Source organism: Musca vetustissima, unplaced genomic scaffold, assembly GCF_032173495.1.
Source record: "Musca vetustissima isolate MV318-11 ecotype Yass unplaced genomic scaffold, APGP_CSIRO_Mvet_v1 utg7689, whole genome shotgun sequence".
Classification (NCBI taxonomy): Eukaryota; Metazoa; Arthropoda; class Insecta; order Diptera; family Muscidae; genus Musca; species Musca vetustissima.
In genome coordinates, this window is record NW_026876222.1 from 9,148 (window position 1) to 36,612 (window position 27,465).

The 27,465-nt window shown below is 33.9% G+C and overlaps 1 protein-coding gene across 1 annotated transcript in view; it reads right to left on the reverse strand.

The window, feature by feature from the left end:
- Window positions 1–411: 411 nt before the first annotated feature.
- LOC133338788 (amphiphysin) overlaps window positions 412–27,465 on the reverse strand; it is a 109,310-nt gene continuing 82,256 nt past the window's right edge. Inside the window, exons 2-8 of the mRNA XM_061546895.1 lie at window positions 15,081–15,216; window positions 13,256–13,446; window positions 12,912–13,187; window positions 12,758–12,839; window positions 12,580–12,687; window positions 2,968–3,110; window positions 412–514 (exon numbers count right to left, since the gene is read on the reverse strand). Coding sequence (XP_061402879.1) covers window positions 434–514; window positions 2,968–3,110; window positions 12,580–12,687; window positions 12,758–12,839; window positions 12,912–13,187; window positions 13,256–13,446; window positions 15,081–15,216 — 1,017 coding nt within the window. The 3' untranslated portion in view covers window positions 412–433. The remainder of the gene's footprint in view (window positions 515–2,967; window positions 3,111–12,579; window positions 12,688–12,757; window positions 12,840–12,911; window positions 13,188–13,255; window positions 13,447–15,080; window positions 15,217–27,465) is intronic.

The window sequence follows — 27,465 nt, forward strand, 5'->3', positions numbered from 1 at the left end:
AAATTTTCAAAATTATGTATAATATTGTTTTTGTTGCTATTGCTACTATGTTTCGGTATTTGTTGTTGTTTGTGTATTGCTTTAGAGGGGGTTTGGGTAAGGTTTTGTTCTACTAAAAATTACTGCGGTTTATTTATGGAGTTTTATTTTCTTTTGTTTTATGTTTCGGTATATTTTTCAATGATGATTTTTGTTGTTGTTGCTGTTTTTTGTTCTAATATATATATCATAAATTAAATAAATATTTTTTTTATTGATTCATATGGTTTTTGTTTTTGCGTTTAATTGCTGTTGTTGCTGTTTGTGTGCTGCTCTCTGAATACATTTTGATTAATTTTTGGTTTTTTAACCGTTTACAGTTGTTGTTGTTGCTGTTGTTGAGTTTTGTTCTGGTGATGCCGACGTTGCCAGCGCCTCTTCTACTGCCTGCCCCCTAAATGGGCCTTGTGAAATTGGCTGGGAAGAGACCCTTCTCGTTTGTACCTTCCTTCTCACCCATCAGCCATCCTTCCTCCTGTAAATTTGAAATAAAAAACTACATTAGATATGGCATTAATGATACCGGAGATCAGTTGACATTCAATAGGAACAAGGAGTCATGCGTTTTTTTGCTGTTTTTGCTTGAGGCAGGATCGGTACACACACACACATTTTTCGGTAAAGCTGTTTGCAGACAAAACATGGGTTTAACAAATTAAAGCACATAAAAAACAAATTGGTTCATTTGGTTTTGGAAAAAGGTTCTACTTCTGTTGGGTCTATGTTGGGACCAGGGACGTACGCAGGGGGGCGGCCCGGGGGGCCCGGGCCCCCCCCCGAAATGATTTTTTTTCACAGTAAATTTATGTTTGCAACAGCGAATTTTTTCATTTTGTACTACCGGGCCTCCCACCCCCCCCCCCCCCCCCCCCCCGAAATGAAATCCTGTGTACGTTGCTGGTTGGGACCATGATAAAATAATTTTAAAAAAGATCCACACCTATGTTGGGACCCTGATAAAATAATAAAAAATCACTCCTATAAATAGACCCCCAAAAATAGTTTTAAAAATCCACGCCTATAAATAGAGCTCAAAAAATAGTTTTAAAAATCCACGCCTATAAATAGAGCTCTAAAAATAGTTTTAAAAAATCCACGCCTCTAAATAGACCCCAAAAAATAATTTTAAAAAATCCACGCCTATAAATAGAGCTCTGAAACGGTTTTAAAAATCCTCGCCCATTAATAGACCCCTGAAAATATTTTCAAAAATCCACGACTATAAATACCTCTCTAAAAATAGTTGTAAATAGCCCACGTCTATAAATAGACCCCAAAAATAATTTTTAAAAATCCACGCCTATAAATAGACCCCTAAAAATATGATGGGAATGTGAAAAAAATAATTTTAAACATTCCACGCCTATTTTGAGACCATTAAAAAATAAATTTTTCAAATTCCACGTCTATTTTGGGACCATTAGATCTGGTCCTCACTTCGCCTGGGTACTTCAAAATATTCGATAATGAATCCGCACTTCTGTGAATTCTTATACATATTCCTTAAATTGCTTCGGGATGTTCTCAATTGGCTTTTCCTGTAAATTCTAACTTGGTTTCGGCTTAGAGCTGGGCTTCAGGTCAGAAGTCGGCTTAGCATCTTTGTCAGAGACAGGGGGCTTCGCCGATTCTACCACTTTTGAGCGAGTAGTAGGATTCAGGAGGGAGATCCTATCCATCTCGAGTTCACGAAGGAGAGCTTGCGGATAGATTCTTTCGAACTTCCTTACGGATCTCATCTTACCCTTGATGAGGTGTACCTCCCCCTCCGAGATCAAATTCGCGACTCGCCCCACGAATTTGCGGAGATACGAAACAGCACGTTTGTAATGCTTCGCATCAGCTACTTCTCGGGCCTTCCCAATCAACAGATTCCCCATATCAACAGATTCTCCATCACCTTCGTTGCAGATTGCCTCTGAAGTTTGCGGCGGGTGCCGACACAAGACCCGTTGTAGTCAGACTGGAAGTCGGTCGGTCAACAAGGTCTGCGCTTCCTTCGTTACTACTACAGCAATCCCCCTGTGTAGACTTGGCTGGGATCACCATGGTGTCCAGCTCATCATCAGTTAGGTTGAGATTCAGTAGCATCAGTTAGGGTGAGATTCGGAAGCGTATCCCCACATTGCTCTTCCGGTACCAGTCTGCCTAACTGGTTGAAGAGTTCCTTACTTTGCCCCTCTAGACTATCACGGATAGCGCGTAGAGTCCCGTGTAAGTAGTCCCCTCCCAGAACTACAGTCCTGTCAGCCAGAGACTGATTTTCATCAGTCTTAACATGCTCATTTGCCAAAGGAATAGCCGGTTCGTCAACGTTTTGGTATTGAATTGTTGCACTTGTAACAGATACAGCTGCAGGTGCCAAGGCATCCACACCTAGAACAGCCGGATCTTTATTATTTTTACTTCTTTTACCCATCGCAGTTGATTTATTTAAGGGCACTACCCCGATCCATTTTGGTCCACGGGGGATCCGAAGATCCCCAAGGTTTCCACGAAGTGCAGAAAAAAGTCGATCTAAGAGAAAAGCCGATCCCATCCGCCAACCGGAAAGACGCGCCTAGTAGGAGATTGGCAACTGCCCTATTTTGGCAACTCTACAATTTTGTTAGACCTTTAAAGCATATTTTTTTAAATCTTCTGTTATGCCTTTAAAAATATATTTTGTTTTAATCTACCCTTCTGTTGGACTTTAAAAATAATTATTAAAAATTCAGACTTTTCGTAAAAATATCTGTTCAGATAGTCGTTTTTTTTAATCCTCCAAAAATATTCTTTACAAAATCTCCACTTCTCTGTGTCTTCCAAAAAAATATTATTTAAATAATTCAAATCGAAATGTTTCCCAACTTCATAAACCAACTGCGAGACAAAAAATGAAGGCAATTTATTAAACAAAAAACAAAAATATATATGTATATAGCTTACCTGATCCTCAGGATCATCGTATTCGATAACACGAATAATATCGCCAACCTCGAAACTCAATTCATCAACATCTTCCTTGACATAACCATAAGTGGCCTTTACACGATAAAGAACACCTGGTGGCAAATCGGTAGTAGTGGCATCTAAAAAAATTGGCGAATTGGCGGGGATGAAAAAAAAAACAAAAAATTAAACATCAATTTTAAGAACATCAACAACAACAACTATTATAAATAAACAAGACTAAGATCTAAACAAAAAAGGCATTGTTATATTTCTTTGTATTCTAATTGTATTTGTATTTTTGCAGGCACATTTAGAAAGCGCATTTCATCGGTGTTAATAGTTGTTTCGTCTAAGAGGGAAATCGAACGAAACAGAAAATAGTATAGGGTAGTAAGTAGTAGGAGTATAGGGTGCAAATTGTACAATATACATCAAAAAAGGGCAGGCGGCGGTGAGGCAGCAAGTCAGTTCATTTTCGTTTCATCCTTTTTTTTAATGCCATTATACAATTTTTGGTTAGTTGGGTGTTAATCAGTTCTTTTTTTTTGTAAAAAAAGGTTTAGTAGTTCAATCATTGAACAAACAAAAATAAAACATGCCACATATTAGCATGCTTTGTCTTGCAAACTGTGGGTTGCTTCTTTGTTGGTTAGATTGTTGATTTTCAATTAGAAAACAATTTTAGTAATTCTCTTGTTTTGATAAAGAGGGTGAATGTAATTTTTATGAATTTGAATATACTAAAAATGAGGATGATGCATATATTTTGTTTTACCTTAATAGTATTACAATATTATGCGATATTTATAGTTGATATATTAAAAAAAATAAAATAATGTATTAATTCCCAGATATGTGCAAACGTGGTTAAAATCCAAGGTTTTGTTTCACACGCTTTTTGTAAACTAACGAAATATCCTTGATGCAAGCCTCGTCCCTAATAGATCCTGTAAATATACTCCAAAATGATCCAAGATTCTGGTATACCAAGAATCTCTGAAGAACCTCTTATAAATATTCATAAAATAAATTCAAACATCTTTTACAAAAAATATTCTACAAAAACATGCTGCTGACAGACCTCTAGAAAATATTCCTTAAAAATCTACACTACTGATAGACCTCCCAAAAATGTTTCTTTAAACACTCAGATTACTGACAAAACTCCAAAAAAAATATTCTTTCAATATCCAGGCTTCTATAATGTTAGGCTTTCATAAAATATTATTTTCCAATCTTTTATTAGTTCTTTAGAACATATTATTTAAAGATAAACGTAACTGGGAAGCCTTCCCAAAAATATTCTTTAATCAGTGAGCGTAGCAGTATAGTCGGACGGGGCCGACCATACGATACCCTACACAACTACCACGAAACTCTAACTTTCTGCGGATGTGTATTTGGCAATATTTCGCTATATTTGCACCCTCTTGACCGATTAGAAATCAATAGCACCTCTTTCTTACACTGACATATTTTCCGAATATTCCCAATATTCCTTACAGCCCTTCTAATTACTTGTCCGGATTCCATTCACCGTGGGTTGTGTTGTGATGTTCGGCTTATAATTGTGGCCTATAGATCAACTCGAAAAAAAACATAAAAAATTAAGTTTTCGGTACACTTCATCGAAAAATTATTATCTGATCATCACCGAAAAATATAGGCGTTGTCCTCGTTGTCCTAAATAATATATGAATACGTAAGCACCTGTACATATTTAAGTGTAACCCGACATTCGAGTACATACGACAATATAATTGGTATCAATTTAAAGGTCAACCACTCCTCTTGAATATACTATCAACTTCTCGGGTCTATGTCCCTCAGGAGTAACTATATACGCCAAATTTTGTAATTTTTCACACAAAAGTCAGGGTTCATTTGACCCGCTAAATATTGACCGATCTGTATAAAAACTGGCATGCATATTCTTTGGCCCGATCCCATTCCCCATGTAAAAATTCACGATGTTCGGACTCTGGAGAGACCAGAAAATCAGACAAAAATAAAGTATTTGGTGCATTTCATCCCCTAAATATTAACCGATCTTTACCGAAAACAATAGGGGTCATCATTGGCCAGAACCCATCCTACATGCAAAATTTCGTGAAGATTGGTCCATAACTGTGGTCTGTATCGTGTTTACAAATTATAATGGACAGACGGACGGACGGAAGAACGGACACACACGTCTAGATCGGCTCAGCAAGCTCAGCAAGGTTTCAAAAAATATTTTTTTATAAATCTAAGCTCCTGTTAGACCTTCAAAAAATATTTTTTTAATCTAAGTTTCTGTTAGACCTTCAAAAACTATTTTTTAAAAATCTAGGTTCCAAAAAATATTTTTTTAAAAATCTACGTTCCAAAAAATGTTTTTTTTTTAAATCTACGCCTTAAAAATATTTTTTTAAAAATCCACGCTTCAAAAAATATTTTTTAAGATTCTTAGCTTCTGTTAGACCCACAAAAATATATTATTTAAATCTACGCTTCTATTAGACCTTCAAACATTTTTTTAATCGACTCTGTTATTTATTTTAATCTACTAATATAATTTCATTTTTTCAAAAAATATATATTTTTAATTTACTAATTTAATTTACTCGGTTAGATACTCAAACAATTTACATTTTTTTAAATCTAAAGTTCAGTTCGACCTTCAAAAATAGATTTTTTAAACCTAAGCATCTAAAGACTTATACAATGTTTTTTATAAAAATGTTCATATCTGTTAGACCCTAGAATATATTTTGGAAAATTTGAACCCCTGTTAGATCTTTTAATAAAAATATTTTAATTTGAACATGAAAAATACTCTTTAAAATACAAGAGCTTCAAAACAATTACTCTTTCCAAATCTACGCTTCGTTTGGACTTTCAACAAATATTTGTTGAACTTCTAAAACCAAAACAAAATTTCCTGTCCCTCATCCTAAAAATATGCCTCAGTTTTTTCTATCAATACCTCATGACACTCAATAGCTCAGTGTATATGTATAAGGTATTGATATTTTAAATTTAATTGCATAATTTTTTAATTTATTTTTTCTTATAGATTTTTGTCCATGCATAAATATTGTTGCTGTATCCTGTAAATAATTATGTATGTTTGTATTTTGTATTGAAATATTTACATGTATATTCTTTATGTTGTTTTGTTTTTTGTTGTACCCAATTATCTTACTTGTGATTTATGTGTTGTTATAACAACAACATTCCATTCCATGTAATGAGTCCAGTGCTGATTCATAAACAGGGTGCACCAGGAGTTTGAAGGAGTAGTATCATACCAATAAACAATATTTTGTACATACAAAAACAAAAATTTTGAAACAAACATTTACCACAACCAATTATTTAAAATAAAGAGAACACATACTGTACACTAATATAAAACACATGTGTGGGTATGTATTGAAGAATGCATAGAAGAGGATGGTGATGGTGTACAACATAGAAGAAGACAAGCTCTCAAGAAGGCGAGCTCTTCTTTGGAACAGTAGGGGTCCTTTCGTGGGGAAGAAGAAGAGCTACGCTTCTATGGGATAGAAGAGAAGTTATTATTCTAAAGTATAGAACAAAAATCGCACTTCTGTAGGAAAAAAGAGGACAGGATCTCCTAGAAGAAGACGAGCTCTTCTATATTATAGAAGAGGACGAGCTCTTCAATATGATAGAAGAGGGGGAGGTCTTCTATAAAAAAGGCCAAGGGCTATACTTTTATTGGACAGAAGAAGAATTATTCTTCATTAGTTCCCCGATCCATTCATTGATAGAGGAAATATATGTTCTCTTCCAGATTGCATTCAACATACACACCACACATGTATTTATACATAATTTAAATTTTGAATATACATTCAAAAGAAAAAATATTTATAGGATATTACAGGCCAGGACAATATATAATAGAAAGTGATAAATGAGAAAAAACACAATCACAATACCCCAGAGAGATACATTATTTTGGCATATCACATAGCCACAGGCTAAATATTTGTGAAATCCAGATTTGTATTTCAATAGTTTTCCATATATTTAGAGAAACAGACAACAGGCAGAGAGATAAAAAACGTACAGAGAGATTGACAGACAGACAGACACAACCATCATCAGAGTAAAACGGACGAAGAAGAACGTTAGGTACTCACCCTTGGGTATTTCGTAGATTTGCTCATCTTCATCATCTTCAAAGGGATTTTTACTCTGTTCAACTAAATTGCTACTTCTATTTCTATTCAGATCATTGTCATGATTCAAATGATTATTACCTCCTGATTGTTTTTCATCACTGGCTGCTGATGCTGCTGCTGCGGCGGCGGCTGCATTGGAATTAGGCATATTATTGGCATTGGCATTATTGGATTTGGTTCCTCTGGCTGGCAGGGAAGTTGTTAAATCACTATCGTTAGCATTACCATTTGTGGTAGTGGCAGCAACTGCCTCCTCATGCTCATCAACATTGTTATTGCCATTTTCATTACCATTGAGCTGTTGCTGTTGTCCATCGGTGGTGGTTTTCGTAATTTTCTCCTCAGTTGTAACTGTCTTGGTTATCGTTGTGCTAGTTGCATTATTCATATCCTTATCCAAATCTTTGGTGCTGCTTTCCATATTGTTGGCACTAGTAGCTGCTACGGGTTTTTCTTCACTAGTCGATGTTGATCTTCTGGCCACCAGTTCAGGCATTGCATTGCCATTGGCATTACTCACTGAATGTTGTGGGGTATTGGTATTCGAATCCACGGCGGTGGCATCACTTACCAAATTGCCAATACTCGTTGTTCTTTGCTCGGCACTTGGACCACTGGGTGAGCTAGGTGGCATTGCGACGGCGGCTGCTGCAGCTGCGGCTGCTGTTTCTGGTGTTGGAGAAACATTATCAGGTCTGGTGGGTTCTTGTGTAGAAGAAGTACTTGGTGATGGTGCTATTTTTTGATTTGTTTTGTGTGTGTGTTTTTTATATTTTATTTTGATTTGATTTGTTGTTGGAAATATTTTATATATATTTTTTGTTCATATAATATTTATGGTGTTTGGGATTTGATTTTCAATTTGAAATGATGCATTTGAATAGAATTGTGCACAAAAACATATGTTTTGTTTTTGATTTGTGTGTTATTTTTCAAGTGATATTAGAAAAATTAAAATTGAATACATTCCAATAATAAAAAAACGAAAACAAAATAAATGCAACACAAATTTACATATAAAACGAAATTAAAAAAATAAAATTAAACATCATAATTATTATTATTTTGTTTGTTATGATTATTATTATTATTATCATCATCATTAACACAACCATCAAGTCAAGTAATATTGCAGCAGTGTTGGAAAAAAAGTAGGGAATAGAAAAAAGAAAGAAAATAAAACATTTTCAGCTCAGCTCATGCATAATTATTATTTTGTTTGGTTTTTTTTTACTTTCAAATTTCGGTTGTCGAATTGTTTTGCTTTTAATTAAAAAAAGAAAATACTAAACTAAAAATTTAAAAGATCTTTTAATTTAAAAGAAAAATTTGATTTTGTTTTCGTTGTCATGCCCAGCGAAGCAGCAAGCAGTAAAAGTAAAATATAGTATTTATTTTTGCAAAGCATATATAAAATTTGTTTTCTTAAATAAATATTTATGTATGTAGTTTTATAAATATATATACCCCTTTATATAAAATACATTCCAAATGTTGTCACTGTTTGTTTTAATTATCACATGATGTTCCTCATTACAATAGCTGCTCTGCTAACAGTAATGACAATGTACGAAATGTAAAGCATACTTTTAGGCGTTTGTGTGAAGCCATCAAATACGAAGTTTTTTGGATATTAAAACAGTATTTTTTTATAGTATTTCCATTGTTGTTTGTAGCTTTGAATGTGTGTTACCCATGCCTAGCTTGATTTTCCTTGAAAGGATTGCGCCAAAAAAACTCGATAAAGTGCAATAATGTCCATAACCAAAAAAAGCGAGAACGTTTGATCATAGAAAACATCAAAAATCTTACAAACCAAGTAACCGATGATCAACGAGAAAGCCTATTCTCTTTATTAGTTGGGGGAAAATGAATATACCAATCAATTCTCTGCCAAATTTAATCGCTTGAGTATAGAAAAATGGTAAACAATTTAACGCAACAAGTGCAAGTGAAGCCCTTAAAAACCTTCCACTGGTTTTCTTTTTTATATTATTTTATTTAATTTTTGCTGATCTTGGCATGTAGTATTGGGTTAAAAATAATTATTAGAATTCATAATGATATTTTTCAACTATATTTTAATTGAAAATTCAATTGAAACAGTGTGTACACTAGGGTTGGCCAATTTGTATGGAGCCGAAAAATTCGATTAAAACCAGCCCCTAGGATGATTCTATGGACAATTCTAAGCAACTTTGGTGAAGGAATCATAGGTCTATCTCGATTTTCGAGTCTCCCACTTTTCAAAAAGTGTTTTTTCCCTATAAAATCATTTTGATTCAAAATTCGATTTTTTATTCATCGTTATATTATCTTTTTATGCTTAAAATATCTTAAAATATCGATTCGACTTATGAACCACCCAAGATAATTATAGCTTTGATGGCATTAATATTTTTATTTAATTATTTTCTACTATTATAGATTTTTTATATACCTTTACAACCTGCTAGTTAGTATAAATATATAACCAATTATGAGTTTTAATTTGTCTAATTCCCAAACATATCTACAAACACCAACTGGGATAACTCTCTACAAAATGAAATAAATATTTTCAAACACACCGCCGAATGATGTGAAAAAATATATTAGATTATGGAATGTATTTTAAATATTGAGGTTAGATTTTTTCTTTCACTTATTGCTACAAATTAAATTGTTTAGAGTATATTTTAAATTGCCAAAATAAAAGAAATCATACAAATTTGTTTGTAAATAATAAATAGAAAATTTCAAAAATATTTTTAATAGAAAAAAGGGGATTTTTTCATAGATGGTTTGGGATTTCGTCACCATTTTCATAGGAGGCATTTACCTTGGGTTCAGATGGCTTATATAGTTTATAGTTAATTTTTGAAGTCTATTGAAAAACTAAATGAACGAACATATGCCAATTTTTCTAATTATATCAGTAGAATACTTTAAGGCAGGGAAGAACCCCTAAGATTGTTTAATTGCATTTAAAAGATCGAGAAGGCTTTTGTAGAATATACATAGAGGTCTACAATTAGTCCAATATTTAAAACGTTTGGTAGATAAACTTGTTACCCAAACAGTTCGGAAAATATATATAGTGCACAATTTAAATAACATCGGAAGACTCAATTCAGTACGCAATGCCAAATTTCGTGCAGATCGAAAGAAATTTAGGGACTTTGGTTCACTATTTACATAAAATCGGATGAAAATATATATGGGAGCTATATACAAAACTGAACCGATTTTCACCAAACTTATTACACATAATTCCAGACTTAATTCAATACGATATGACAAATTTTGTGCAAATCGAAAGATATATAAGGCCTTTGGTGCCCCATGTACCTTAAATCGGGTGAATATATATATGGGAGCTATATCTAATTCTGAGCGCTTTTTCTCAATTTCAATAGGGCTCGTCCTAGGGTCAAAGAAATGAGCTGTGTGAAATTTCATCAAATTTGGACCATAAATGCGATATGTACTTTCTTTACAATTTAACATGGACAGACAGACGGACGGTACCATGTGTCTATCTCGTTTCTTTTTGCCTGTTACAAACGTATGCACAGGGTATATACCACAGTGTGACACCACACTGGGGTACAGGGTATAAAAATTGAAGTCAATCGGTTGGAAATGTATCCAAAGTCCTCAAAGTACCGACAATTGGGGCCACCGTTATATTTAAGGTCTTATACCAAAAGGTTGACCGATATTTATCAGAATCTAAACTTAGGAAAACAAGTAAAAAAGCCTATGGTTTGCGAAGGTTTTATTATTCGCTTTAAATGAGTTATGTTTTTGTCAAAGAGGTTTAGGATTTAATATTGATCAAAACGGTTATTCAATTAGCTTTAAATAATATTTACAAGTTTTTGAAATATTGACCCTTTTTGAGGGAGGTACCACAAGGAGTGGAGCAATGGGTCCCATCTTCGGATTTGATCTGGGATTGGTGAAGAAAATACGTTCTACAAAGTTTGGTTCAAATCGCAAATTCAATTCTCTTATATGGAAAATTTTGACCATTTGTGGGGGAGGTATCAGAAGGAGTGGACCAATGGGTCCCATCTTCGGACTTGATCTAGGCTTGGTAAAGATAAAAGGTTGTACCAAGTTAAATCAAATCGGATAGTCCGTTCGCATGTTATATTACAAAATTAATTTTCATATTGACAATTTTGTGTAGGAGGTGCTAAAGGAGTGGACCGATATTCCCGATTTACGAACTTGATACGATGTGCAATGTTTAGATGAAATTGGTTACTACCTTTAAGAGTAATCGTCCGCATCAGCCACCCAGGCAGGCAGACAGATGACTCCAAATTGGCTGAAACGAATTTGGTCCAAAGAATACTAATATACGGATACTAAAATATTTTCATGGGTCTGATTCTTTTAATAGTTTGTTATTAGAGGCCGAAGGAATGGCCAAATGGTGCGAAATTTTGCCTGGACTTGGGTTTAAGTTCGTTACACATTTATGAGAACTTTACTCTGGCAGTTGTATAGAATACCACATGGTCGGTAGTCCAGTCTAATTTTGTAAAAAGGATGACTATAAGTTCACTAGAAATAACACTAATAAAAGGACAAGGTCAAGAGGGAATTTTTCAAAGTAACATTTTTGAAATTTTCTTTAAACTCAAAAAAAAAAAAAAAAATAAATAATAATAATAATATGCAACAATTATATATACAAAAAATAGTAACAATAATAAGTTGAAAGCAAGAAATATACATGTGATTAAAATAATTATTTATTTATATTTATTTTAAACTAGCAATCTATATTTGATATTTGTAATAAGGATATATGTTTCAAAGAAGCTTTAAATTATACATTTAAAATCATTTCGAAAATATATTGTATGTATATTGCAAACGTTATGGAAACGAATGTATGTTGTATATTGCAGTTTATGATTTTTGAAATTAATTAACTATTATTTTTTGGCAATTTTAAAACAAGAATACACAAAAAAAGAGAAAGAAACAATAATAATAGTAATGTGGGGGGAAAAAGCAAAGAAAATAAAACAAAATCAAATTTTTTCAGTTAAATTAAATGGAATTTCTAAAAATAAATTGAGAATCATTAATTTTTTTTTTAAAGATTCTCTAGTAAGTAATGGAATTAATATTATAAACTAAAATTTTTCAACCAAAACAAATTGAGTTAATAGCGTTTTTTTTCCAAAAACAACAACGTCTAATAAACGAATTAAAAATATTAAAATTCAAAATAAAAAACAAACTCAAAAACAAATTAAAAAATAACAAACAACAAAAATTTTACAAAAATAAATTTTTTTGTTCGCAAAAAAATTACAAATTAAGCAACTAAATTTGGACAAAAGGGGAATTTAGTTTTTCCTCGTTTTACACAAATTTTGTTATATTGTTTTTAAGCAATACTTACGATTGGTAGAACCATTGGTATTTTGATATTGAATGCTGTTGCTGATGTTGGCATCGTTCATTTGTTTGACTGGTGATTGTACAGGACTGGAAGCTTTAATGGCATTGGCTAGAAATATAAAAATTTAATTTACATTAAATTGCATTGAAAAAATATTAAAAAATCAATTGGGACTTACATGTCACTTTTCTCAAGGTATTTGAACCACGTTGTGATTCTGTAGCCAATTTGTCAACAATGGCCTCAAGTTCGGAGTAGATCTGTAATAATAAAAATATATTAAAAATGTATTTATATGTTAAAAAGAAATTTAGAGATCGTGAGATTCTTACCTTAGCCGTTTCATTATGGAAAACTTGTTCTGTGGCGAATAGAGTCTGCAAATTGGTTACCAAAAACAATATTCTCGATTCATACAAGGCCGGTAGTTCATCGTGCAATTCGGTGTTCAATAGTTCATATGTGCGTCTGGCTTCCTCCAATTGTTCCCGGCCCTTGGTCAGCTTAACATCATCTTTACGTTTATTGGCATTGGCTTGTAGACTTTGGAACGAGTGACGTTGACTATCGTAATCGATAAGTTTTCTGTTGCGTTTTTCGACTTTTTTCTAAATTAATTAAAAAAAAAAATAATTAGAAATTCATGAAATAAAATTAAAAAGTTTTTCCGTCTCACCTTCATTTCTGGAAATTGTCCTGTATAGGTATTCAATGGAATCAATACTTGATCGGCCAATTTGTGTGAGAAATCCTGCCATAATGATTCGGCCGATTGGACTTGTGCACTTAAAGCATCATAACCGCTCCATTGGGGTTCGTAAATTTCGAAAATGGCATCCATCAAGGATTTGGATGCGATTTGTGCAGCTGTAACAAAAATTAAAGAAAACAAATTATAATCGATATCGATCGGTGGGGAGATGGACCGGAGCAAGAAATGGGGGAATTTAGTGGATTTCAAAAGAGGAAGAAAGTGAAAAGAGCAATGTTAGAAAAAACAGTGGGTAAAGATGGGTAAACTTTTAGGGAAAATTGAAAGAAAAATGGGAAAAGTCAAAAAGATGGGAAGGGAAAATGAGGACACAGAGGGGATTAGATATTCCTGAGATTTTAAATGAGGAAGTGGATAGAAAGACGTAAGAGGATAAATGAAATGAGTAAGGGGAAAAGAGAAAAAGGAAATAGCGGAAAAAGTATGCAAAGATGGAGGAAGAACGAACAAAAAAGGGAAAGGGGAAAACAAAAAAGAAAGAGTGAAAAATTAATGAAAGAGGAAACAAAGAGAGGACTTCGAGGAAGAGAAAAATAGGGAGAAATGAATGGTAGAAGGAGGTAATGGAAGAGTAAATAAAACAGGGAGGAGATATATAAGAAAATGAAAAATTGAAAAGCGGAGAGTAATGAAATAAAGAAAAATAACAAATAAATTGTTTGATAAAGAAAAAGGGATCGGGGATAAAATGTGAAAAGGAAGGGAGAGTGAGAGAGAGAGAGAGAGAGAGAGAGAGAGAGAGAGAAAGAAAGGGACATTTTGGGAACGAGGTCGAGCGCGGTGGGAAGCGGCGGGTTTGGAATGGTAGAGGAAAAATATAGAGAAAACAAAGACGAATACAATAAGAAGGAAAATAAAGAAGGCCACAGAAAGAGTAAAAAAGTGGAAGGAGAAATAGAGGGGCACTGAGATAAGATGGAAATATAGAAAATTTAAATAAAGAGGGCTAAATGTAGGCAAATATAGAAAGAGAAGTGGACACGGAAATATTGAAATTTCGGATTAAAATAGATGGAGAAAGGGAACGATGGAGACGAAATCACAAGCAAAGGAATAAAGAAAGAGTGATAGAGAGAAGTTATACAGCGGTAGAAGGAAGATAGAGATAAACAATGGAATCGACATCGTCCATCCCGATGAGGTCCAAAATAGAGGAAAAAATAATTGAAGGGAATGAGAAATGTTATGGGCTAAACTAAGTAGTAATGAAAATATTCAGAGGAGGAAGATATACACAGAATGTACGGAGGGTAGGGAGCAATGTGGGATGAGTTGAAGACAGGAGGTAATGATAAGATGGAATCCTTTTATTCTCTTCTATTGAATGGGACTGAGGTGGATGGACGGGAAAAAGGAAAATTTAAGAAATAGGACAGATAAAAAGGAGAAATGATCGGAGAGATAGCAATAAGAAAGAATGGGATAAGTTAAGAAATAGGATAGATGAAAAAATAAATAAATTATCGGAGATATAGACATAAGAAAGAATGAAATAAGTTAGCGGGAGAAGTTTAAGAAGGAAAATAAAAAAATATGGAGGAAAATGGAAAATTTTGATAAAGGAGACAAAAAGGCAAATCAAAGGAAAACTATTGGAAAGAAAATAAAATAGGGTGCGAAAACTAGAAATATGAATATAGGGAAGAAAGAGTTGGAGAGAAAGAAGGGATCAAAATGGGTATGTAGGGGTGTGTCTTGTTGTGATGGGGGAGCATGGCGCGTTACTTACCTCTTATACATCTAATGTAGTTATTGAATTCTTTTTGTAATCTATTGGCATTTTGTTGCTGGCGATTGAAATTATTCAAATGATCATCGAATATCTCATCTGCAGTACGATCAACTTTACCCAAATTTTGTAAAATCTGAAAAGGAGAAAAAATTGGCAATTAGAATAGGAACATTTAATAAGAAAAAATAATCAACAAAGTTTCAAAAATTTTTTTCAGAAATAAATAGGTATACCTATTTATTACAATTTATTCATTTTTAAAAAACAAAAAATATAAACACAAAATTTATTTTAAAATAAAATATATTCTATGGAAAATTAAATTGGCATAATTTTCGCTTGGTCAAAACTAAAGCAACTTTTGGATTTTTTTATAAATAAGCAAATTTTGCTAGTAATCGATGGCATAAAATTTATTTTTTATTACGGCAGCACATCTACGAGGCATTGAATTAATAAAATACTCAATTTGATCCTTGGGTGTACTATTACTTGCACCCTGAACCCTTGGGATGAGGTTATGTCTGTTAGTTTGTGAAACTCTTTTGATTTTGCTATCTATGATACTCCAAAGATTTTTCTATAGGGTAAAGATCTTACGATTGTGTGGGCCATTAAAAAAACCCTGATTTTTGACTCCGTCAACCAATCTTTGACATGTTTCGGTGTATGTTTGGAGGTTATTGTCAAGCTGAAATACCCAAACATGCGGTATATTTTCGTTGGCGAAGGAACCATAGCGTTTTTCAACACATTTGTATAAACAATTCGTTCCATTACTTCATAAATCTCGTAAATATATCGAACTCCATAAAAAGAAAAAAAAAACAGTCCAATACCAGTATTGACCATCCTCAATGCTTCCTAGTACCCTTGCAAATACTGTGGCATGAGCCTTTAATTTTTGGACTTTCTCACGGTAATTTTTTCAACACTTTAATACATCGGAGAGCATAATATTTATGCACTGAGTCGGGTGAGCTTTTGCGAAAAACGACTCTTTTCAGAAATAAAAGAACTTTTTTGATAGATTCCGGGCATGTGGGTTTGCTGCCATAGCTCGTTAACGCTCTGTTCTTGAGGTTATGTCCAACGATAACCGTCTCACAAATTCCGTTGAACTCTTAAATGGGTATTCTATGACAATTTGTTGATCAGTACGAAAAACCAACACGATATCTTTACTTTTGAAAAAGTTATGCGGCATTTATTAAACTTGCTAGTTTAGTTGCTTTAGTTTTGGCCACAAGTATATGTCCAAACTTTGCATAGGAATTCTAGAAGCCATAATTTCGTTAAGGCAATGTTCGGAAATCGATCCTCAAGTTATTGTCACAAATGTATTTGTTCCTTCAAAAAATGTCCCATATTTTTTGTGTGTTTAAAGTACCCCAAAATCTATTTTCCAATTTCTCAATAAAAATATAAATTTCCCAAATACTTAATAATAATGACGTTTTGGCATCGATTCCATCATTTTCAGTTAGCCCAAAATACACACACACATTCTTATGTACATCTATGTTTTTCCATGGCAAATGTCTGGCTATGAAGGAAGGAGGGGTGGTATTTCGGTTCCATTTTTTTGCCTAGCGGGCAGCTGCACTTGCTAGCTAATGTTGCTCCTTAGATGTGTACCAAGAGCGTGTGTGTGTGTGCTGTGTACAAACGGATTGGGAATAAGTCGTCGCGTATCGTATCGCTTCAGTCAGTTAGTATTTTTGTGCTAAATTTAAAAGCAAACAGCGAAAAAAACGCTAAATAAATAAACGCACATAGACAACAGCAGCCACGACGGTGAAGACAGCACAGCGCTATTTTGGCGCTGTTTGGGGTTTTGCTTGCTCACTTGCTTACTAGTCAGCCCGCCAGCCAACCAGCCAGTCATCTAGCTAGCTTGCATCTATTATAGAACGCAAATATTTTATATGAATGTATAGACCCGCATACAGTAATAACAACAGCAGCAAAAACATGTCTAAAATATGTATGTATATCGGTATTTGGAGGAGAGATGGGCGCGAAGGAAAGGTGACGCGAGAATGTATTAAGAAAAAAAACAACTTTGTAGAGTATTCAGAAAAAAAGGAACACATTTGTTCAAATATTTTGAAATATTAAAATTGTTTTAGTAACAATAACGACAATAATATTTGATAAAAAAAAAACAACACAATATGTTACTTTGTAGACTAGTTAATAGTTTAGTGATGGGGAAATAGTGATGGCAACATTATTCTTGAGTAATAATTTTCCTAAGGAGATATATAACCTCCAAAAGGTCCTCAAATTATTATTATCTAATCAAGACTTATATTCGGAAAAAGCCTGTAATGTGACATTCTGTTTACAGAAAGCCTTTAAAAGGTTTTCCGGCTACAGAGTACCTTAAAGCTGCTGTAAATGACCCTGTAAGATCCACATTCGGAAAATAAAAATAGACGGACTTTAACAATAGAAGGCATATAGATCTATAAGATATGTAATGAGATCTATAAGATATATAACCTCCAAAAGGTCTTCAAATTATTATTATTTAATCAAGACTTATATTCGGAAAAAGCCTGTAATGTGACATTCTGTTTACAGGAGGCCTTTAAAAGGTTTTCCGGCTACAGAGTACCTTAAAGTTGATGCATATAGAAGGCATATAGTCGGATCCAATGATGATCTACTGAAGATATTTTTCATAGAGGATCAATTGGATACATTATTGGTATTTATGATTGACCAATCTATAACAGATTCGCAGAAATCGATTTTCGACAAAATTCTAAGGTCTTTAATACATTTTTTATATAAGTTCTTTAATATATTTTTCGAACAGATTTATAGGAGACATCTCCCATTTTAAATGGCCTCCATAAGATCTCCCATTTATGGAAGATCCATAGAAGAGATGTCACTGCTATTGCTATGTTCAACAAATTGTCATAGCGGTAAAAAAATGCCCATTTAAGAGTTCAACGGAATTTGTGAGAAGGTTGTTGTTGGATATAAACTCAAGAACAGAACGTTAATGAGCTATGGTAGCAGGCCTACATGCCCGGAAACTATCAAGAAAGTTCTTTAATTTCTGAAAAGAATCGGAGCTCATACTAATTGGAATTCGAATCAGTGGAGAAAAATTATTCTCTCGAATTAAACAAAGTTAAATATTAAAGACTCAGACATGAAGAAAATTACCATGAGAAAGACCAAAAATTAATGGCTCATGACACAGTATTGCAAGGGTACTGTTATGCATGCAAGAGGGTCAATAATGGTATTGGACTGTTTTTCTTTGTATGGAGTTCGATATATTTACGGGATTTACGAAGTAATGGATCGGAGTGTTTATACAAATGTGTTTTGGAACACGCTATTGTTCCCTTCGTTGAAGAAAATATGGAAAAACTTTGTTTAATAAAAAAACGAACAGATTTTTCTGAAATGTTTTCCAGAGGTAGGTATTTTTACCCTAATTATGGATTATATTTTTTATTGGGGGTATAATTTTAAAGCTTTTAAAAATACCTTTTCATTGAGTGGTGATATCTCAAACCGTTATGAAGATAAAGTCAAAACCCTGCTTTTGATTTTGAAAAACTCCATAAAAGTTGAATTTGGGTCCATTATGATCCCTCTCCAATCCAATGACTCAAATGATAGACTACAATTTGCCCTTTCCAAAATAGTGCGATATTTGGCTATATCTGTTGTGGATCAAAAGATAAGGGCCTTAGAACCAATGCATAGGTATTTATATAAGCTTTAAAATGATACCCAATTTATATTAAACGGATTCGTAGAACTGGGTACCGGTATCCAAACTTCCGGGTCAAATAACTGGGTACGTCCCACAAGAAAATAAATATCCCCATAATTGGGATAAAAATATCTACCTCTGGAAAAATTTCAGAACAATCTGATCGTTTTTAACAAATTAAAGTTAAGCCGAAAATATACCTCTTATTTGGGTGTTTAAGCTCCATAACCTCCAAACATAGACCAAAACATGTCAAAGATTGGTTGCTGGTTTTCTGAAATGTTTTCCAGAGGTAGGTATTTTTACCCTAATTATGGATATATATTATTTCTTGGGGGTATCATTTTAAAGCTTTTAAAAATACCTTTTCATTGAGTGGTGATATCTCAAACCGTTATGAAGATAAAGTAAAAACCCTGCTTTTGATTTTGAAAAACTCCCTAGAGTTTCGGCCTAACTAGAGTTAGGCCGAAAATATACCTCTTATTTGGGTGTTTAAGCTTGATAATAACCTCCAAACATAGACCAAAACATGTCAAAGATTGGTTGCTGGAGTCCAAAATCAGAGTTTTATAATGGCCAACACAATCCTCAGATCTTTACCCTATAGAAAAATCTTTGGATTATCATAGATGGCAAAATCAAAAGTTGTTTCACAAAAAAACAGTCAAAACCTCTTCCCAAAGGTTCAGGATGCAAGAAATAGCACATCCAAGGATCAAATTGAGCATTTTATTGATTCAATGTCTCGTTGGTGTGCTGCTGCAATGAAAAATAATGGTTATGTTATCGATTACTAGCAAAATTTGCTTACGTATAAGAAAAAATAAAAAAGTTGCTTTAGTTTTGACCATGCAAAAATTGGATCAATTTAGTTTTCCATTGAATATTTTTTATTTCAAAATAAATTTTGAGTTCATATATATTTTTTAATGAATAAATTACCTATTTATTTCTGAAAACCCTTTCACTATAACTTCTCTTTCAAAAAAAAAAAAAAAAAAAAAAAAAAAAAAATTACCGATCCACCAGTATATATTATAATAGGTTGTCCAATAAGATTGCCGGCTCTAAATTTCTTAAACCAATTGCGGACGGTTCTAATGATCGCAGTGTCCTTTGCACTATTGCATTTTTTAAAGCAATGAAGCATAATATGCCGTAAATGCTTCTTTTGGTTCTCTATATTGAACAGGGCAGAAAAAATTTTAAAAGAGCCCTTTTCACCAACGAAACGTACTTTGAAAGAGCTCTGGGACGACTGCAACCGATGCACAGTGGCCCAAGATGCCAATTTAGCTGGAAAAAATTCAATTTTTTTATGTTTCAATTTTCACATAATTTGTTTGGTAATCGTTAGATAACAGTCCACTGTTCATAACTGTATATCAGTTTTTTGTTTTTTGTTCTAATTTGCTTTGTTATGATGTTTTGGAAATGAACAATTGCATTATCACTGTTGTTTTAGCAGGTCTGTCGATTGCCAGCATCACATTTGAACTGTTCGTAACATCAAAGAAGAAAAAATGTTGTCGTATTTTTTTTACATTGCATCATGTCAGGTGTGTTTAAGCTATATTGTAAATAAATGTCGAATTTAAATGTTCTGTGTGCAAAATAATTGGTAAGAGGAAATATGTGTTTTGTGTAGCAAAATTTAGCAATTTATGGTTTTTAGAGTAACTTTTAAATAGGATTCCCGTGGATTCCCGTGAAATGAATTGTGTCCTGTTGATCTGTGTGGTGTCCACTTTAGATGAAAAAAAGAAATAGCTGCAATTATTGACCGGTAAACTTTTTATATACATATATAGATAACATACCCATAACACGGAGAGAACTATATAATGTGTGGATTGCCGAAATGGAAAGCAAAGAAAGTGTAAAAGCTGTCATTAGCTATTTTTTTTGCTAAGAGTGGGTTACAGAAAACTAAAACAGAAGATTCTTGCAATAAAGTTGTGTTAGCTGTACGGAGATTAACGTATTCAATTAACGAAAGGTGGATAAAAGCAAAAAGATCAAAGAAATATTTTGAAGACTCTAATAAAATTTGGTTAAATGGAGTATTTGGTCTTCCTTCTAAAAACGTGATTAAAATTCCAGAGGATTTTGGGATCCAACCGCCCACGTCAAATTTTGGTAGGTAAATTTTTCAGGTAAATCTAAAAAAGGGAAGCGTTTGAAAGTGTCGACTTTAGTTAGTGAATGTTCACCTGAGAAACTAATTTTCGCTGCTGGCGTTAGTCTTTATAAGTCATGCAAGAGGAATGCTGCCGCGATTCTAAAGAACATAAATGAATCTTCAACGAGAGCAACTAAAATTTAAAAAAAATGTTAATCTAAGGAACCAGTACCATATACAGATGAAGAAGCATTACGTCTGTTTATCGATGGAAAATATACAAAAGCAATATAAGATCCGTAACGCGGATACATACCCATCATATCATAGAATTTTAGAGGCTAAAGAAAAGTGCAACCCAAGTAATAGAATAAAGGCATCCGATGTAACAGCAGAAGTGCCTCATCAGATCCATTAATCTCATCTTTTTTACCAAAGCCATTTTGTTAGCTCTCGAAATGAAGAACTATTAGGTGATGAAGATATTTCCTTACTTTTATATCCTTTCATACAGGTAGATGTAGAATGATTTAAATAAATGATTATTATTTTAAATATATATTAATATTCTTATGTTGTTTTGTATATTAGTGCAATATATCTATTCGAACCAAGTGGAGTACCCAAGGGAACATATTGGTGGTGGGGTCTCCTTTGTTATATGTTAAATTTGAAACTTTTACTGAAAATTTCGCAATTATTACAAAGAAATTTTTATTTTAGAAATTTTCATATATACATATTTTCAATCTGAGCACGAGGTGCCCGAAACTCGAGTCGTCCTTCAACATATTGCCAAAATGGATATTCTGCACCTCTAAATTAATACATTAATATTCATATTCTTTCAAATGTCATAAAAATTTCCACGACTATTTTACCTACAACGCCCATTTTTGGTATAAAGAATGCTTTCAATAAGAAATACATAATTCCAAAATTTCATACTTCTAGCTGCTTCCGAAGAGAAGTTATGACTTTTTTCCAGCAAGATTGGCGTCTTGGACCACTGTGCGATGCCATAAACGGCTAAGAGATAAGCCTGCATGTTTATATAAGCATAGCCAGTCAGACTCATAAATAGCGTGGCCCGGAAGAAACTTAAGGGGCAACCTAATACAAAGGAAGTTTCTGATTAAAACCTCACTCTATAGGCCTTCAATTTTTTACCATGCCTTGACTGATATCAAATATAGGGCCTATTGACCCATAAACCTCTAAAGTTTCTATTACGATCTATTATTTCATTATTGACCTCAATCATTTGTATTTGATTCCTTTATTATTTACTAGTTCCATGCCCACAAAGGAACTTTCCAAAACACACTAAGAAGCCTTTAAGTGGTATTTATGCGCCAACTAATACATGTGAATGACTTCACTCATTTGCTGCTACTGCACTTGTATATGATAATGTCCTAGTTACAGGTTTCAATTTTTTTTGCTCCTGTTGTTGTAAAACATTTATGAAAGGATAATGGTTGATTGTGCTACAGCTGTAACTGAAACTGGCATCATTCTGAACCCACTCCACCAAACCCTCTCATTCTCATATAAATGATGTAGTAAATCTGTTATTTTTCTACGTCTCTTTTGGACATGGACAAGAACAAAAAAAAACTGAGGTACTTGTTGGCATCTGGCAAGAAAAAAGGCAACTGTTTTTTCTTGTAATTGCATATCGTCGTCATTCATTTACACTTGTCCTCCTGTCTGTTCGGTTCAGTTCTACTCTGTCCTGTGTCAGTCCATAAAATGGCTACAACATAATAACCTTGTAATAGTTTTTAGTATTTTCTGTATGGCAGCATCTTCCTCTCTCTCTCTCCCTGTCGGCTTTTGCTTTGCCATTTTAGCCACTTTGTTGTAGTTGTTGTTGTGGCTGATTTGTTTGAATTCAACTTGATTTTTTCTATCTAAATATTCAGGTCAAAAGATTTGTTTTTTGTGTTTTTTTTTTGTCGTTGCATAGATTGGGGCTATTTGGTTTTGTTGTATGCTTGTACATCCTTTGTCAGGCAGCCGGGCGGGCAGGCTTTTTATAAGATATGCATCATTCTTGTTTTTGTGTGTTTTGCTCTTGGCTTTAAGCACGTGATTTTCTCTAGCTTGTCAATGAATATTGATTACGGCTTAAAGCCAATGAAGAGGAAGAATTACAAAAAATTTAAGTGTGTTCTAGGTGTGGTAGTGAGGTGTTGGAGTTTTTTTTTATAATAACTATAAAGCTGCTGATTCTTGTTAATCTGTCACTTCTCCATCTCCTCCTCTCCATTGGATGTTAATGATTCTGACATGTTTATGCTTTTCTGTTTCTTGTTGCTGTTTCAAAAAATTATTTATCTTTTCAATTAAAACAAATTTGCTAATCACTTGCACATCGTCGTTCGTTCGCTATCTGTCGTCATCGGTTGGCAACCACAACCGAGATGTAGATAAATTTATATCTATTCTTATTTACGCATATTTTGGTATCTTCAATCTTATCTTTTTGATTTATATATGATATTTTAGATAATAATACGCTGACGATGAAGGTCTGTAGATAGCTATCATCTTTATGGTAGATATATAAAAAATATGCCTACAAAAGATTTAGAATTTTGTGTTAAGACCTTCAGACTTCAGAAAATGAATGTCTTATACATATAAATGCCATATAGTCTATTTATAGAATACACTTGTGAATCTTCTGTCTTTCTACCTATAGCTGGGCCATATTTGGAGATAACTTCTTGATTTGAAGGTCCACTATCTTTAAAAGTTCTCCAGAAGAAATTATCTCCAAAAATTACCTATAAGAGATCCTCTAATTTGTGGAAGCCTATAGAGCTGATTTATATTTATGAAGGCCTTATAAAGCTAATTCATCCATAGAAGACCTATATAAAATCTTCAATTCCCATAAAACAGTTTGCCTTAAGACCTCTATACAACCTACAGGGTGAGATAAAAACCTTCAACAAATTCAAACGCCATAATGTTTACATTTTTTAATTTTTTTTTTGAATGAAAGCAAAAATGTCGACATCAATTTTTAGAATAAGTTTAGATTTGTTCGAATTTGTCACCTTTGGCACGAATTATGGCCTTCAGACGGTCCAAAATACTCCAGACACAACAGTCCCACAAATTGGTATCCGGAGATTTTGGTCCAAACGGCTTTCAAACGGTCCAAAATACTCCAGACACAACAGTCCAACGGATTGGTATCCGGACATTTTGGTGGTCATTGTGGGCTGGAAATGAAGCGAGGAACCTCATTTGTGCTGAGTGCGGTGGTGCTGACGTCCTGTTCGAATATTCAAGGTCTGCGGACAAAATGTTTGCGTGCCCAAGGCTTTAATACACCCTCCAGAATATTTTAGCGATAATATTCGGCATTTATTCTAATGGCTGTTATGGCGGCCCACACCATCACAATGGCCGGCGCTTGAGCACCTGGTGGCCAACCGAAGATCCACATTTTCAGCTGACCTCTTTGGCAAGTAAACACGATCATTTTGTTTGTTTACAAACTGCTGGACAAGGAATGTTTTCTCATCGGAGAAACCCAAATTTAGCAGTTCACCACTTTCGGCCAAGCGAAGCAACTCTTTAGCTTTTTTGAGTCTATTTTCTTTCTGTTACGGTGTAAGTTCTCGCACTTTATGGAATTTCAATGGAGCTCATTTTTCAATATTTGCCGAATGGAATATTGCGATATGTTGAGCTCACAAGCCATTTTTCGGCCACTGCGATGTGCGGGTTTCGATCAAGTCGCTTCATTGCTTTTCGAACCATTTCTGTTGATGTTGCTGCTTTCTTCCGTCCACTTTATTGACATCGGGTTACGCTACCAGTATCACGATAACGAGCGATGGTATTCCAGCTGATACCATCGCTCGATATTCCAGCTATAAAATGTCTATAAAAGGTTGTCTACCTATATAAGTTCTTACGGAACGTATACAACACCATATTTACAATGTTTTCAAACCGCAGCATTTCTATTCTACCTATAGAAAGGATACTACATGTATAAAATAATGCATTCATTTCACAGAGGAACATCTGAACGGCTTATCACTAGTAAAGGTATTCAAAAGGTCTTTCATCTAAACTAAAAAATACTTCTAAAAGGTGTTCTGTATATAAAAAAGCCTATATGGGAGCCTTACAGAAATGATCATATCTGTAGAAGTCTTCTATCAATAGAAGGCCTATAGCAGGTCTTCTATATATAATCTTCCATCTATCTAGAAGTGCTGATATATAAAAGAAGGTCTTTCAACCACAGAGGAACTGTGCTGTATGCTTTATAGGGAAGTTCATCAAAAGGTCTATAAAATATCTATATAGGAACCTTATAGAAGTTATCTGTAGAAGACTTCAATTAATAGAAGGCCTATAGCAGGTTTTCTAGAAGTGTTCCTACATAAAAGAAGGTCTTTAAGTAGTCCATTTGATAGTTATCCAGTTAACTCTTCGAACTCATTCCTTCATTCTTGTTAATTCCGTTTTATTAATTTCCCCCTAGGTAAAGTTCCATTTATTTTTAAATCTTCATATTTAATGCATTTCATAATTCAGTATGACATTCAGTCATTATTTCTTTCCGGGATGATTTATCAATTTGAGACATTTTCTATTCCCCATCCCTCTCTTCCTTCATTTATTGTTTTAAAAAATTTCACCTAATTTCACTTAGCGGCAGCGAAGCACCAGCGACACAACTGCAAGTCTCAATTTATTCTACATTTGGGGAGTTCGTCTTCTTTGTCATCGAATATTTTCTAATATTCCCGGCATAGTAGGTCGTTAACTTTTATTCTAAATCCGCCTGCTGTTGCTACTTTTTCCATCATCATTAACATTTGGTGGTTGTTGGGTTGGTGTTGTTGTTGTTGTCGCCAACATCATCTTCATCGTGGTCGTCGTCACCATCATTCGTAATAGAGTCTTCTGGAGTTCAGTCGCGCATTTTTGTTTTGTTTGTTTTCTATTTTCTTTTTACTATTTTTTTTGGTTTGAAGTTGTTGTCCGCTGTTCGGCTGCTTTCCCGCCTCAAGTTTCTGTCACCATCATTAGCCAGCCAACCAGCCAGCCAAATGATAAGATTTCCTCCATTTGGCTTGCAGTAGTATTGTTTGATGTCTTGTGATTCAGATTTTCTTTCTTGTCATTTATGAATGAAACGAACCCGCACATAGAACAGAAAAAATAAGAAAAACGTGGGCTCTCAATCACAGTGAGATAGAGGGGAAAAACATAAACCAAAAGCCCACTACCAATCAGACAATGACTATGAATGGGAAATTATGTAAATTCCGGACACCAGTTTTATGACAAATAAGCTGATTTGACACCCAGTAACTGGAGTTCACAGTTGGAGTGTTGGAGTGATATGTGTGCGATTTTTATGTCTTTGGGACTTATTTGGCATCCTCCATGGTTGGTTTATAGGCTCAATGGCTTGTTGGCTGACTATGACTCTCTCTCGGTTTGGCTTCACATCAACTTTGGCCTTTACTCTGAAGATGGAGATTTATGACAAAAACCCAATTTCACACCATTCATGGCTTTATTATGGGGAAATAGATTTGAGTATGATGTTGATTAGAAGACACCTACTAGTGTGTGGTTCGGATATGTCCGCTGTGAAGTCATTTTGAGGTAAGATTTATTTGTGATAATTTTCCAAATAAAGTTATATGAGGTAATGAATTTTTTTCTTGGCAATAAATAATGAGTGTGTCATCATCACAGGTTATTCGAATGAACTTCAAATGGTGAATTCTGAATCGGATTTTCATACATTTGAAGGGCCTAATCAGTAAAGACGATTTCACATTTTTCGACTGGCTTGAGTTTTTATTTTAACTGAACTTTATAAGACTTAAGGCCCACCAAATCATTAAGCAAAATACGGTTTAATGAAGTCGTGCGGAATCTCCATTTCTAAAGAACACTTTTAAAGAATATTCTCAGTTGATCTTGAGCGAGGTTCACGGGATTCTGTTCTTCGAACTACTAAATTATCCCAATAGTTCGAATTTTACCACCAATTATCGATAGGGTGCTTGACGATGATGCAAAAATGCTTTGCATTCGAAACTTTCTATAGGTTATTTGTAGAAATAAGGTCTTTTAAAAACTGAGGACCTTCTACAGCCCTTTTCTATATATAAAATACTATCTATAGGTCTTCTAAATACAGAGGGCCTTTTTAGGTCTTCGGAATATCTCTTAGATGTCTTTAAAAATACAAGACTTTTTAAATACCTTCTGTAGCTTCAAAACGTTTTTTATACAGAATTTTTATATACCCTCTGCAGTTGGACGATCATGTACAAATCTTCCACAGAAACCCTTTGGAGGGCTTCTACAGATATAAGACGTTTAACAACATTTATTTTATATCTCTCATAGGACCCTGTTATTGGACTTGTGCAGATAGAACCCTTTTTATAGGCTATTGATGGATAGAAGACCATATATAGGTCATGGAAGACATTTTATACGCCTGG